General features: G+C 37.1%; 2 protein-coding genes across 2 annotated transcripts; both read left to right on the plus strand.

Annotated features, from left to right (window-relative positions):
• Positions 1–2,469: 2,469 nt before the first annotated feature.
• Positions 2,470–8,059, plus strand: LOC141606670 (uncharacterized). The gene is made up of 3 exons (XM_074425886.1): positions 2,470–4,260; positions 4,372–4,563; positions 5,436–8,059. Exons 1-3 carry the CDS (start codon positions 3,064–3,066, stop codon positions 5,571–5,573), a joined length of 1,527 nt encoding a protein of 508 aa, XP_074281987.1. The 5' UTR covers positions 2,470–3,063; the 3' UTR covers positions 5,574–8,059.
• Positions 8,060–8,904: 845 nt separating this feature from the next.
• Positions 8,905–12,257, plus strand: LOC141606673 (putative FBD-associated F-box protein At1g05080). Its single transcript, XM_074425890.1, has 3 exons — positions 8,905–10,502; positions 10,656–10,850; positions 11,674–12,257. Exons 1-3 carry the CDS (start codon positions 9,291–9,293, stop codon positions 11,809–11,811), a joined length of 1,545 nt encoding a protein of 514 aa, XP_074281991.1. The 5' UTR covers positions 8,905–9,290; the 3' UTR covers positions 11,812–12,257.
• Positions 12,258–14,677: the final 2,420 nt, after the last annotated feature.

The raw sequence follows: 14,677 nt of genomic DNA on the forward strand, positions 1-14,677 counted from the left end.
TAGTCATCCGGCACCTTAACGTACACCCACCGGCCTTGCCAGTCCTTGCAAGAAGGAAGTTTGTTGACAGAGACATAACCCGGCTCCATCTCCACACTTTGTACCATCCGACGCGGCCGAAAAATGGTTTGAGATGGTGAAGCCGTGAATAAATTCACCGTTGGGGCCTCTCCTTTGAAGAGACAGAGCCGGACAAAGCCGATTATGGTCCTCATAGCCAACGGGTGCAGTTGCGCAACGGCAACGTTCATGGCTCTAATAATGGCCATAACGTACCCATTCAGCGGAAACCGGAGCCCATACTCCAAATGGTGCATATATACGCCGGTATGGCCCGGTGGAGGGCAACAGACGGCCTGACCCTCCTCAGGGATAACAATTTCGTATCCCCTACCGAAGGAAAAATGGCCCTCGAAAAATTTGTCGCCTGAACAACTGGCGAGCTTATGAGTCCAAGCACGGTCAAGAAGGACCTTACAGGCGTTGTCGTGATCCATAACGTACTGCCTCCCTTCATTACGACGAGGCCTTTCCACCTCGTCACCGAAATCATCACCAAAATCACCATAGGAATCAGAGTCCTCCCATTCCTCAAGAATTTGAGGATCAACTTCAGGAGAAGGAGACCTAGGGCCCCCCGACGCAGGTTTACTAGGTCCAGCATCAGCAGAAGACATTTTCACAACAAATTACTAGCAAGATAAAAAGAACTTGTTTGATTACCTTGAAGAAACACGCTCGCCGGATCGAACACCGAAGATTTGCAGAAAAGAAAGCCCTTGAAAGTTTAGAGAGATGAAGATTTTGGGGGAAAATTTTCGAAAATTTGAAGAAATGAAAGTAATGGCCAAAATCACGGGATAACTGCCCTATTTATAGGAAAAAGCCCATGAAGAAGGACCAATCAGGGCACAGCCCATGAAGCGTCAACCAATCAGCAAGCAGACACGTGTCAGACATGCAACCATGGAATGTCAATCGTTGCAACAGTTGAATGTCAATCAATGCTACAGTTACCAAGCGTATTCAACACGCTCATTCACATCTCTTCGCCTGTTCATCTCCCGCAACAAATTCCTAAGCACCCGCTCTCCGCCGGCCACATGATCGACCAAACCATGAAGCACCGGCCGGGGCAATCGAAATAACCTAAGGCACTCTCGGCCCTGGTCTCGGCCGGCATCATCATTCTTTCCCACATCGGATACCCTTTACGCATCCATGTGGAGGGGGATATGGTAGGCCTACGAATGATCAAGCCGATGCATCGAGAAAAGCCGACGCGAAAATTTTTGCAAAATACCCGCGCGAATATACGCTCAACATACATCGGAGCCCATGCCACGGCATAGACTACGCTGGGGGCAAATTGATGGGGCATATTCTGCACCGCTGACCAAGTCAACATATTGAGCAAGGTCAAGGGTATCCATAGCAAAGTCAACGACTTAGACGACCCTAGCCGATACAATCCATCGGCCACACACCGGTCTCGGCCAGGACAACTAGCCAGTAATGGGACACATATCCGCGTACTCATATCCAAGACCCTCGGCGAGCCCACCACAGGTCCATCGGCCGAGGGTACAACGGTCTTTCCACCTAATGAGCCACTTGGCCACTTGGCCACTACGTGACAAAAGGTGAATGCCTATAAATACTCCTCAACCTTCATTGAGGAAAGGATCCACAAATTGACCTAATAACCACTATTCATCTGGTAATATCTTCCTTATCTCTCTACTATACACTCTTAGCCAAGTAACAATAACTTACCTCTCTAAGTTTACTGACTTGAGCGTCGGAGTGAGTACGCTCGGCTAAAGCCGAGCCCTCAGTTTGTTCATCGTTTCAGGAGACCGCAGGAAGGATTCCAGCAAGGACATCATTCTACCCAAGCTACGAGTGGTATCAAACATCTGCTCTGGATTTACACCCGGAACAGTACCATAACTCGATAATTTTGTTAATTGAGCTCGACAACTTGGTAACAAAGCTCAACAATATTGAATAAGTTTATATACAACCAGTTGTATAATACATTAGAATATTACTCGTATAACCTTGTTATCAATAATGATTAAGATCGTATTACTTAGTGTCGAAAATCCTAATGTGTTTAACCAATAAAAACACAATTTTATACACAGTATTATGTAAACGATCTCAGTCCATAAGTTGTAATACTCGTACTTAAATATCTTGTACGATAATACTACCACTTCATAAAATGTTGACCCGGTTTAAAATCGTGATTACATACAAACTAATGGGCCCGTTGATAACTTTAGTTAGACCCACGAGCATATTCATCGATTGATAAGAGATTATATTTAACTAAATTTAATTTTTTGGGATCGAATTATGACCGAGTTATAGGGTTAGATTTACAAGTCACAACTCCCAAATCATGAGATATATTTTACTATGTAAACATACATTTGCACACACGACACTCTTATTCAGCTCGAATTTGAACAAAGTGAAATGATATTAAAAGAAAAAAATATCCTTTGATTAGAAAAACAGAACTCTTATTACACGGTTTTACTTTTTTTGGTGCTTATAGGACGGGTTTACTTTAAAGTTATTATAAAATTATTTGTTAATTACTTAAATAACCTTGTGATTATAAGGTTATTTGGGTAAATATAACGTGATTTTATATTAATATTTACATAAAACGGTCTCGCCTGAATAATTAATACATCTCCTTCAAGTCTTCAACCCTAGCTTTTCTTCGATTCTTTGCGTCATCTGATTAACCTGAATTCTGAAGTATACTGATTTTTGCTGAAAATTCCCATGTGTTCAATTGATTCAAACCCATCTGGTATACTCTTTTTGTTATCTAATCTTCCATTTTTTTTGATCGATTATGCTGCATAACTGTTGTTAATTGTTGTTTGAGATGGGTTTTTCTGGAATTTTAATTTGTAGTGAAGATATGAATATATGATCATGAATTTTGAATTGGGTATTTGTTAGAATAGTGAAAAAGGCAAAGATTAGGGTTTTAGATAGTGCATACCAACTGTTTGACGAAATTCCTGTCAGAAAATAATGGAGGTTGGGGAAAATGTAGCAAAGAAACAAAGGGGTAATGTTGATAGGATTTCGGAACTTCCGGATTTTATCCTGCATACTATTCTCTCAAGGCTTGATACTAAAGAGGCGGGTCGTGCTAGTGTATTGTCTAAGAAGTGGTATGGAGCTTGGTCGACCATTCCGGTTTTGAATTTTAAGCCTGGATACTTTAAGTCTGAGATTGAGGACGATACACGTACACTTGAACGTTTTGTGGAGTTCATAGATAAGACGATGCAAAGATACATTACGCAGAAGTCTAGAATAACAAAAATGTACCTTACGCTTCCTAAGGTTGATGAAAAGCTAGAATCTTTGGTTGACAAATGGATAATGATCGCAGTGCAAAATCAAATCGAGAGATTGGAAATCCAGATTACTGGTGGAAATGAGTATAGGTTGCCTGAGATTCTATTTTGTGCAAAATCATTGAAATACTTGAAATGTTCGAAAGTTGGGCTGCCATATTATGCGACTATGAAGCTCATCTCACTCGAGTATTTGACTTTGGTCCCGGAAACTGTGGATGAGGATATGCTTCAAGAAATTATCTCTTTCTGCCCCTTGGTTGAATTGGATATTACATGCGATACCCACCTTAAAAATATTTCACTTCCTTGGGTAAGAAAAGTTAATGAGGGAGTTGAAGGCCGAGATGGTAGAACGATGCAATCCAACCTCCAAGAATCTCCGCTTCAAAAGTTTGTTTATAATGGTCAGAGTTTGGAATCTTCGTGGCCATGGAACATGAATGTGGTTGCATTGAAAAACTTGAGAAAGCTGGTTATTTTTTGTGCTCCTGTTACAGACGATATTGTTTCTGAGCTGGCATACAGGCTTGTCGCCTTAGAAAGTTTAGTTTTGGATACATGCTCAATGTTGACATGCATTAAGATCTCAAGTAGTTCGTTAAAGGAACTTGAAATTACAAATGGCCTAATCTTTAATCACAAGAATGCTACCGTTGATGCCCCTAACTTGCGGAAGTTTTCATACAACTGTAGAGTGGAGACTCCTCTGTCGTTGATCAGAGTGCTTGATCACTGTAATGCTGAATTCTTTCCAGTGGTGACAGCATCCCGCACCAATGTTTGGTTTGTTAACCTGAAAAAGTTTCTCACAGAAACGAAACTTTTCAAATCTCTATTGCTGAACTTGGCTTGTATTCATCTGGTATGATGTATATCTCCAATTCATGAAATTTTTACTATGTTTGATTATCTGGTGTCGAAATGACTAAACATAGTTTTCTTAGTTTTCTTTCCATTATGCTGTCATCTACAGGTTAAGGCAGAGGAGCAACTGAGGGATGTGGTTATTGGCCCACCCTTCAAACTCAGAGAGTTAAAGCTGCGTGAAACAAGCGCTTGGGATTCTACAAAATCATCACTTGTCGCTTTTCTGGATGGTCTGTTTTGGTGTTGCCACCCGGGCGTGCTGTCAATAAGAACAAGTCTAGAGAATTCAGCTGTGCAGGTATGCTATATTGCATGGTGGTATGGTGAAGGGAGGAAAAGGGTTTGGTGGGAAAAGTAACCCCTTGGGATAATGGATTTAACGGTTTCCCTATATGGAGGTATTGCTGTCACCCGACCCAATTCGACCTTGGTTTTGCTCGTCTTGACTGACCCTTCCCCCTTAAATGAAAGAATAAAATACTCCAAATATACTCAACGCTGAATGACCCGACCTTGAATCAATGAATCCACATATTCAGCACGACCTGATTCAAATTGGCTCAACCCTTACCCGTCTTGAATAACTTATGTTCTAGGTTTACTCCCCTACTCCTCTACCACATGTACCTCCACAATTCCTTTATTTTTTTTTCTTTTTACCCAATATCAATTACCTTCATTCCGAGGAAGCCACATTTATGGTGAATTTTTTGTGGTGGAAGATGGTTGTGCCTGCCTGGATATTATGAATGCCATAAAATAAAATTCCGTATCTTTTAACAATTATATGCTCTTAATTTTATGTAATGACCCTCCAGCATATTAGAACTCTTCGAATGCTTTGTTGGTATTTTTGTTTATATGGATTGCATATATAGATTAAATGCTGAAATGGGTGTGCTTCTTGGCTCTTGCCTTTCCTATTTACCGAGTCGTAAAAGAAAGTGAATGTTTTGCTGCATTTTTATTCTCTTGGTTATCCCTAAAACATGAATCCTGAAAGTATTAGCTAAATCCGTTCCACCATATAGTACATCATTTTCCGGACTGGATCATCTCCCTCGAACTAATCCCACTTATGGTTGCCAATTGGGTGAAATTCGAATACTCAAAGTTCGAAAATTTTAGTGCCTTAAATCCTTAATTTGCTTATCAACTTTGTTTTGGCAGTTGATCGTGAGTATCCTCAAGGAAAAAGCGGGATGCTGGAAGGATCCCTTGAAAAGCGTTGAAGTTGAATGCATTGGATCCCCTCATTTACTTTCATATCCATATGAGCTCGAGATTAAACTCAGGCTGTCTTGGTAGTCACTATATAGTACACCTTATAGTAAAGACTACCAGTGCGGTTTGAGAGCTTACAGCCGTAGCCCGTACACAGGTAACTCTTTACTTGATAAAAGCCCTCTCCATGTATTGAGCTTAGGAATTAACAATTTCAAGATGTCGTCCGTTGACCAGTCACTTTGTTCCGCCAACAATGCTTGTTTTAGGAATCCAGCCAATAAAAACAAAGAGATTCAATCCGTAGAGGATTTCTTTATCTAAGTCCGATGTTTGTTAAGAAACTTCATTTTAGGAAGTTCAGGTCGAACATAAAACAGTTTAATGTCTGTTTGCGAGGACTGTAGGTCTGTAACCCATGATATCTCATAATTTCATGGTTGGCTAAATGTGAATTCTTTAATAAAATTTCTTTTTAATCCTAATTTATATTTTCTTTTTAAGGAAAAATTCATAGAATATTTTCACTAATTATGGTAAAACTAAGTTTATAATTGCATTTATCATGAGAATATGTTGTAAATCTTTCCTTATTTGGTTTATTAAAAATGGCACACATTAGAAAAACCCATTTATTATTTTTAACAATTATTTACGGTCAAAGTTTGTAAATTTTGATCTCAAAAGTTAAATCAGGAAGATAATAAATGGGTTTTTCTATCTCATGTCTACTAGGCATAGGATAAGAAACCTAAAAGGGAAAGAATTAATGATGTTTTTATGGAAATTTCAATATCCTACAACACTTTATAAGAAAAACATCATTAATTCTTTCCCTTTTAGGTTTCTTATCCTATGTCCACTAGGCATAGGATAGAAAACATCATAATTCTTTTATTTTTATTTACTTTTAATTTTTTTTTTTAGAAAAGCCGTAAATATTACTCCTTATGCTTCTCAGTTTAGGTAGAGATAGACCTGTATATAAAGAGGGTTCATGTAATCAATGGATCACAACATCATTAATCATTAATAATTAATAATAATAATAATAATATAGACGGTTTTATGGATTCTGTGGAGAAGATTAGGTTTTCAATTATTAGATTTTATAATATGATTTTTAAAGTGCAAAAGATGGAGGACACTCCTAACAAACGTCTTCCCATAGAAATACAAGTTATGATCCTATTAAGGCTACCCGTAAAATCTCTTGTTCGATTCAAGTGCGTATCCAAGAATTGGCTTGCCGAAATCACAAGCCAAAGTTTTATCGATCTCTACAACCGTGAGAACTATCCTCAAAATCACGACTCTAATCATCAATACTTAATTCTCGTTGGTTCGGGTTCAATCTCGAGTTTTGATTATTCTAGTAGTGGATGCGGCATTGTTAGTAATTTTGCATTGCCCCTTGAATTTCACAAGAAATTAAACTCCAAGATTGTTGGTTCATGTAACGGGCTGCTCTGCTTCGTAAATTTACGCTCTAGGAAGATTTCGGTGTATAACCCTATAACAAGAGCAAATCGGGTTATACGACTTCCGGCCTTTCCGGACGCCTACACGGAATATGTGACGGGATTTGGTTACGATCATAAGACCAACGATTACAAGATTTTATGGGTATCCTGGGAAAAGCCAGCTTATATTTTCCGGCTGAAAAGCAATACATGTGAAGAAATCAAATTTACTCCGACTACACCTTTATTGCATTTCGGCAGCTATCGGCAGACGTATCCGTCTATGGTTTACTCTAACAACGCACTACATTGGGAGACATCGGGTCATAAAATCATATCATGTTTCGATATTGGATCCGAACAGTTTTATGAGTTAAGGATGCCTCATTTTGAGATTACTACTCATATGTCTTGGAATATTGCCGATTTAAAGGGTTATTTGCACTTTGTAACACATTGTTGTCCGAATCGGAATCGGTCAAGTTCGCCGAGTTTGGTAATATGGGTTATGAAAGAGTACGGTGTTAGTAATTCATGGACTAAATTGATCAGCTACTCAAGTGTTGATCATATATTTTCTTGTGGGACAAAGTGCGCTTGGTCACAACCAGATGTTTACATTTATTCCAAGGACGATCGGGAGATCCTTATAAAACTCGGGCCGTATCCTAAGGACTTGTTCAGTTGTAACTTAATAACCAGAAAGATTGAGAAGGTACGAGTTAATTTGTTCGATAGTACTCGACCCAAGGGATTTTATGTTGCACCATGGTCTCCATCCTTTGTATCCCTTTAATACCGAGTCGTTAGTCGTTAGTCGTCGCTCGTCAATAGTAATGAAACATGAAATCAGAAATAGAATAAATAATTTGCGAATCCTTAACTTTTTAAGGACATTGAAGATGGCATGGGACATTATTGAAGGGTTCATTTATTTGGACATTGTTTTTATATACTAGTTGTTGTATCGCGCTTTGCGCATGATACCCAAGATAGTTTTACTTGCGAGTTGTTTGTTGCCTGGTAGGTCTATTTTGAGTTTATGTGATTTTTGATAAGGTCATAAATATTAAGCGAGCATGAAAGTGTGGATTACTTGATTCAGCTTATGTGATTTTTGATAAGACGATTCAAAAATTACCTTCATTTCCTTCATGATCTGACAATGAGTTCGAATTGTATTGAGAATTGAGTTTATGATTTACGTTGTACCGAGTTCTCTTGTACGGCATAAAATAACCTTGTTATCAATAATGATTGAGTAAGACCGTATTACTTGTGCGAGACAATCTTAATGAGTGTGTAACCAGTAAAAACATTATTTTATATTGTAATGATCTCAGTCCATAATTTGTTACGATGCTTATTATCTAGTCTAATACCCTACTCTTAATAAAATGTTCAAGGTTTAAAATTGAACTAACGGGCTCCTTGATCGCCTAAGAACTACTCGCAAAAAATAGGGCCAAACTTAGTCATTTCGGGTTATTTTCGGCACTGTTATAAGTTACATTTCCTCCATTCAACTCTACTACAACACTTTCCCTTTTTACGTTTGTTAACGCGTGTTTTACGCGCTAAATATTGTTAGCTACGTATTTGCAAAAATTATAAAAATTAGATATTTTTAATGTATTTATAAAGACGAATGAAACAAGATCACACATGAATATATTTTCAATTACGGATCGAGAGAAAATTAAAATATTCACTCGTGAATAGTGTACAAAAATAAAATTTTACTTACGGGTCGAAAGAAAATTAAAATATTCACTTGTAAATACGGTACAAAAATGAAATTTGTAGGGTGGAGTACTGGAGTTGAAGGGAGGAAGTAATCAACTTTTATTGAGTTAAGTTAATTCGTGTTATGAGTCAAAATCGGATTCTCAATTTGGATATTGGGTCGGGTCATTCGGTCGGTCAGTAATCAACTTTTACTGTCACTCCTAAAGAATCCCCCTTTACTTTCCAGGAACTCCATTAAAAATTTAATTGCTTTTTATCATCTCACATTTTCACTCAAATAAATTAGTAACTTGAGGAAGATTAACCCAGAATTTATGAAGGAAATCAAATGAATTGTGGGTAATTTCAGTATTATATCTTTAAGTATTCTGGAATTTCATCCTTCTGGTATACTCTTTTGTTATCTTTTATTATTTATCTTTTTTTTTTTTTTTTTAAAATTAAGTATGTTGCATAGCTGCTGTATACTGTTGTTTGAGATGGGCAGTTCATAATTTTAATTTCTATTAACGATTTGAACAAGAATTGTGGAACTTAGGGTTTTAGATAGTGCATGCCAACTGTTTGACGAAATTCCTGTGAAAATAACATGGGATTTGGGGAAAATGTAGCAAAGATGCAAAAGGGTACAGTGGATAGAATTTCGGAGCTTCCGGAGTTTATCCTGCATACTATTCTCTCAAATCTTGATACTAAAGAGGCGTGTCGCGCTAGCGTATTGTCTAAGAGGTGGTTTGATGCTTGGTCTTCCATTCCGGTTTTGGATTTTCGTCCTCCATATTTTCAGAAATATGGGGAGTATCCTTACGCGTATGGCAGTGATACAGGGGAACGTTTTGTGGAGTTCATCAATAAGACCATGGAAAGATATTTTAAACGGAAGTATAGAATAACAAAGATGTACCTTGAGATTCCTAAGGTTCATAGAAAGATAGAAACTTTGGTTGACAGATGGATAATGATTGCGGTCCAAAACCAAATCCAGATATTGGAAATCCATGACCTTGGTATCTTTGACTATACGTTGCCTGAAATTCTATTTCGTGCAAAATCGTTGAAATATTTGAATTGTTCAAGTGTTGGACTGCCATTTTATGCAACTATGGACCTCATCTCACTCGAATATCTGAATTTAATGTCGGAAACGACTCTTGATGAGGATATGCTTGAAAGAATTATTTCTTCTTGCCCCTTGGTTGTATTAGATATTACATATGACAACTACCTTAAAAAAATTTCAATTCCCTGGATGAAAAAGGTTAATGTAGAAGTTGAAAGTCGTGGTAGTGGAACAATGCAATCCAACCTCCAAGAATCTCCGCTTCAAAAGTTTGTTTATAATGGTCTGTCTCCGAGTGACGAAATTTTGTGGCCATGGAACATAAATGTGGCTGCATTGAAAAACTTGAGAAAGCTAGAGTTTGATTGTGTTCCTATTACAGATGATATTGTTTCAGAGCTGTCATATGGGCTTGTGGTGTTAGAAAGTTTAATAATTACGGACTGCTTTATGCTAAAATGCATTAACATCTCAAGCAGTTCACTTAAGCAACTTCGAATTTCAGTTAGCGGGGGGTTAGAGAAGGCTATAATTGACTCCCCTAAATTGCTCGAGTTTTTTTGCTGCTGTGAAGTAGTGACCTCCCTGTCGTTGGTTCAAGCGCTAGATCACTGTAATGCTCAATTCTGTACATTGAATCTGTATTCCGTGACCACTGGTTGGCTTGTTAAGCTAAAGAATTTTTTTGTAGAAGCAAACTTCTTCAAATCTTTGGCGATTGAGTTGTGTAGCGCTACTGAGGTATGAATTCTTGCCCATTTATTTACGTTTAAAGTTTAATATTCTTGTCCCCAAATGACTAAACATAGTTGTATTTCGGTACTATGGATGTGTATATGCGAATATGGGGTACTATGGATGAAAATAATGAAGATTTTGTTGGCATTTATATAGATTGAGTTCGAACACGACCAACTGATGAATGCCGGTACTGCCGTACCGTACAAACTCGGGGAGTTAAAGCTGTGTGGAACAAGTTCTTGGACTCCTACAAAATCTTCACTTGTGGCCTTTCTTAACGGACTGTTTTGGTGTTGCCACCCTGATGTGCTGTCATTGACAACCGATTTACAGGATTCGACAGCTAAGGTATGCTGTGTTGTGTTGCAGGGTGGTATGGTACTAGACTACTAGGATACGGAGGCCAAACTAATATTAACAGTGGAGGGAGGAAAACGGGTTTGTGGGGGGTCGTTACCCTAATGCATTAGTGCGTTCCCCTTGGGAGGTATTTGTGACTTTTGTCCACAACTTTGTCGAAACTGATCTAATCGACCCAACTCATGCACACTCCTGCGGATTCAAAATTGTCTGGCCTATAACTGGCCCGAACTACCAGTGTCCTCTCCCCTAACTCTTCTACAACCATTACTTCCACAATTCCTTAAATTTGATTTTCTGTCACCCTTGTAACCATTACCCGCATTCCAAGCAAACCCCATTTATGGTGAATTGTTTGGTGTGGGAAGATGGCTGCACTAATCTATTATGAATACCATCAAATGAAATCCCATATCGTCAGCCTCCAGATCTCTGCCATATGAAAACTTTTGGTATTCTTTGTTGGTTTCATAGCTATATGGATTGTATATAATTATATATACGTAAAATGTGACCCGAGCTGAAATGATTTTACTTCATGCCTTGCCTATTTTCCGAGTTGTAAACATCTGGAGATTGTTTGGGTGCATTTTCATTTTCTTGGTTGTCCGTAAAATTTGATTCCTGAAAGTATTAGCCTGAATGCGATAAAATAAGATCCAATATCTTCAACAATCCAAAATCGGTGTACTTCTTGTAATAGCCAAACCATTCCAGTATATCGTGCATTATTTTCCTGACTGAATCATCTCCCTTGAGTTTCCTTAAAACTTTAACTAACCAATTAGTTTTTTTTTTTCTTTTCTGGCAGTTGATCTTGAGCATCCTTACAGAGAAAGTGCAGCACTGGAAGGATCCCTTGAAAAGCATTGAAATTGACGGCATTGAATATCCTCGAGTATTTTCACATTCACCTGAGCTTGAGATCAGGATCAGGTTGTCTTGGTAGTCATATTAAATCTTCCACAGTGCTATATAAAAAGCTTAAGTTAAAATTTCAAGATGTCTTCCTGTGATCAGTCTTGTTCCGCCAACAATGCTTATTTTAGGAATCCAGCCAAATGGAAACAAAGAGATCAATCCGAAGAGGCTTGTTTATCTTTGTCCGATGTCTGTTCAGAAGCTTCTTTTTAGGAAATTCAGGTAGAACATTAAAAAAATCATACTATTCTCTATTTTAATCTGACTGTGAACCATGATATGATATCTCATTAGTTCATGGTTACTCGATTCAGCCTATGTGATGTTATCCTTGATCCGGCTGATTCGTTTCATCCCTATTTTGACAATTGAGTTTGAACTTGTGCATGTCAAATTTACATACTGGCTGAATTTTCCTAGACAATGTCAAGTTACCAACCATATATGCATTTCAAATCTCAACATTCGTAGTAATCTCGAAAACGCAGTTATTTCAAATTTGAAACTAAAATGTTCTAATGCCTCTTAACAAATGAATAATAAATTTGTACGCTTAAAAAGTCCTAGATTCTTCAATATTGAAATAAGCTGTGAATTTTGTGTTTTGACACATCTCTCTCTAAGTTCATGGTTACATGGATGATTGTATACTCTATGAGAGTATACATAAGACGGAGTGTCTTAAGGAAGACTAGTTGTTTTTCAAGAGGATTAGTGTCTATCGATTTTATACTCATCATAAGGAAATAAAAAAAAAGCCCGCGGTATTTTGGCACATAAAAATAAAAGATTTTATATTAAAATTGATGGTGGTATTATTTTATCAAATCATGAACTTTATAAACATATTTGTTCACTTACGACTGGAATATTTATTGAGCATTAAAACAACCCTGCTACTACATGGCATAATCAATCATAAATTGGCCAGAATTATTGAGCAGTAGCTGCATGTTTCCGAGATTCTAATTCTCGAGCTACACATAACTCGTTTAAACATAACAGCTAGTCTTGCTTGTGACGGGCTAATCCCGTCACAAGCTTGTGACCTCTCACAAAAAGGGAGATGGGACAAGGTGGGACACCTTCCATGTGCTTCCCACTCACCTCTAAATGGGTATTTTGTGAGAGGAAACGGTATCCGGCACAAGCTTGTGACGGATATCGCCCGTCTTCAATGAGATTTTGTGTAAACATAAACTCATAAAGAAAGTGAGGGCACACGTGCGAAAAAAAAAAAGAAAAAAAAAAGGAAAAAACGATAAACACAAACCAGACCACACAAACAGAAACGGGAGAGCGGATTCTCTGTCCCATTTTGTGTCCCATCTTGTGTCCCACTATACTCATCTTGTGACACATCATTAGTTTAAGAGAATTTGCTATCAATCTTATCATATGAATGATGATGTGTCGCAACATAAAGACAATGGGACACAAAAGTGGGACATGTGATCTCAACTCCAGAAACAGTATAAATATAAACTCATAAAGAAAACACAAACACAATAGAATGATAAACACAAACCAGACCACGTGCCCGTCTTCAATGAAAGTTATTTAAGAAGAAAAAGAATAGTAGCATGATTTAGTTAAAACTGCACATTATAATACCACTTCTTTACCTTTATTTATTTTTAACTACCAGTTTTAAACCCGTGCAAAATTGCACGGATATGTTTTGGACCAATATTACTGTTTTTGGATGTATATTTGTTTTTGCATTTCTATTATACTTATCTAGTTGGTCTAAATCTACGATATACATAATTTATGTTTAAATTTGTTACAAACACGTGTTCACATACACTGGTTTATAAGGAAATAACGTAATCTACTCTTGTAAATAAAAATTGCATACATAAAAAACTTTACATCCGGATAAAAGAAATATAATCTAATATAATCAACTTTAACATATGTATGTAATTCATTTGCGTTTTATGTTCGATCCCGTATATAAATGTTATTCCTTCTTGAAATTATGTAATTTTATTATTATGTAATTTTGTTTTAAAAATTATGTAATTCAGTTTCATTTACTCGCATTTGTAATTCATTCTGCGTATATGTTATTAATTTTATTTACACGGAATGTATAAATTATTTCATAATATTAATTCATAATATTATTTCAGAGAATTTGTTGTAAGACGGAATTTATCGCATGTTTGAAAAGACGGAAATCTGAAGAAATAAATACATTGTACACTCACGGGTCCCACCATAATATGAATTTTCAAAAAAAAAAAATTGCATTAATGACGTGGCGCGCCAAGGATTGAGTATTGTCTTTTGTATTAATATTTTTGTATTAATATAGATAAAATTATGAGTAAATTATCAATTACACCCACGTCAAATACACATTTTTACATTTACTCCCACGTCAAATTTTTTTATTAAATTACACCCAAGTTAATAGCTCAGTTTACAAATTGCACCCAATATCGGAATCCGGCCAAATTTCCGTCAATTTTCAAATTTTAAGGTAAAATATTAAAATTTGGACGACTTTGCCCTCCTTCATTCCTTTATTAAGTTGATAGTGTTTCCTCCTCCTTCATTGCCTCTTCATCCTTCTCAAACAACAATGTATTCCAGAATGGGCTACAGTTATGCAGCATAATCGATCAAAAAAAATGGCAGATTAGGTCACATAAAAGAGTATACCATACCAGATGGGCTTGAATCAATTGAACACATGGGAAACTCAGCAAAAATCAGTATACTTCAGGTTAATCAGATGACATAAAGGATCGAAGAAAAGCCAGGGTTGAAGTAGACACGCACTATATTCAATTATTAGGAATTTGCAAATTTGAAATAGTGCATACCAACTGTTTGACGAAATTCCTGTGAGAAAATCATGGAGGTTGGGGAAAATGTAGCAA

The sequence above is a fragment of the Silene latifolia genome, chromosome 10 (assembly GCF_048544455.1).
Source record: "Silene latifolia isolate original U9 population chromosome 10, ASM4854445v1, whole genome shotgun sequence".
NCBI lineage: Eukaryota > Viridiplantae > Streptophyta > Magnoliopsida > Caryophyllales > Caryophyllaceae > Silene > Silene latifolia.

Excerpts from the sequence above, each read along its gene's own strand:
- LOC141606670 (XM_074425886.1), top strand. The coding sequence starts at position 3,064 with ATGGAGGTTGGGGAAAATGTAGCAAAGAAACAAAGGGGTAATGTTGAT. Across the intron at positions 4,261-4,371 it reads ACTTGGCTTGTATTCATCTG|GTTAAGGCAGAGGAGCAACT; the intron begins GTATGATGTATA and ends TGTCATCTACAG. Across the intron at positions 4,564-5,435 it reads TAGAGAATTCAGCTGTGCAG|TTGATCGTGAGTATCCTCAA; the intron begins GTATGCTATATT and ends TTGTTTTGGCAG.
- LOC141606673 (XM_074425890.1), top strand. The coding sequence starts at position 9,291 with ATGGGATTTGGGGAAAATGTAGCAAAGATGCAAAAGGGTACAGTGGAT. Across the intron at positions 10,503-10,655 it reads AGTTGTGTAGCGCTACTGAG|ATTGAGTTCGAACACGACCA; the intron begins GTATGAATTCTT and ends GCATTTATATAG. Across the intron at positions 10,851-11,673 it reads TACAGGATTCGACAGCTAAG|TTGATCTTGAGCATCCTTAC; the intron begins GTATGCTGTGTT and ends CTTTTCTGGCAG.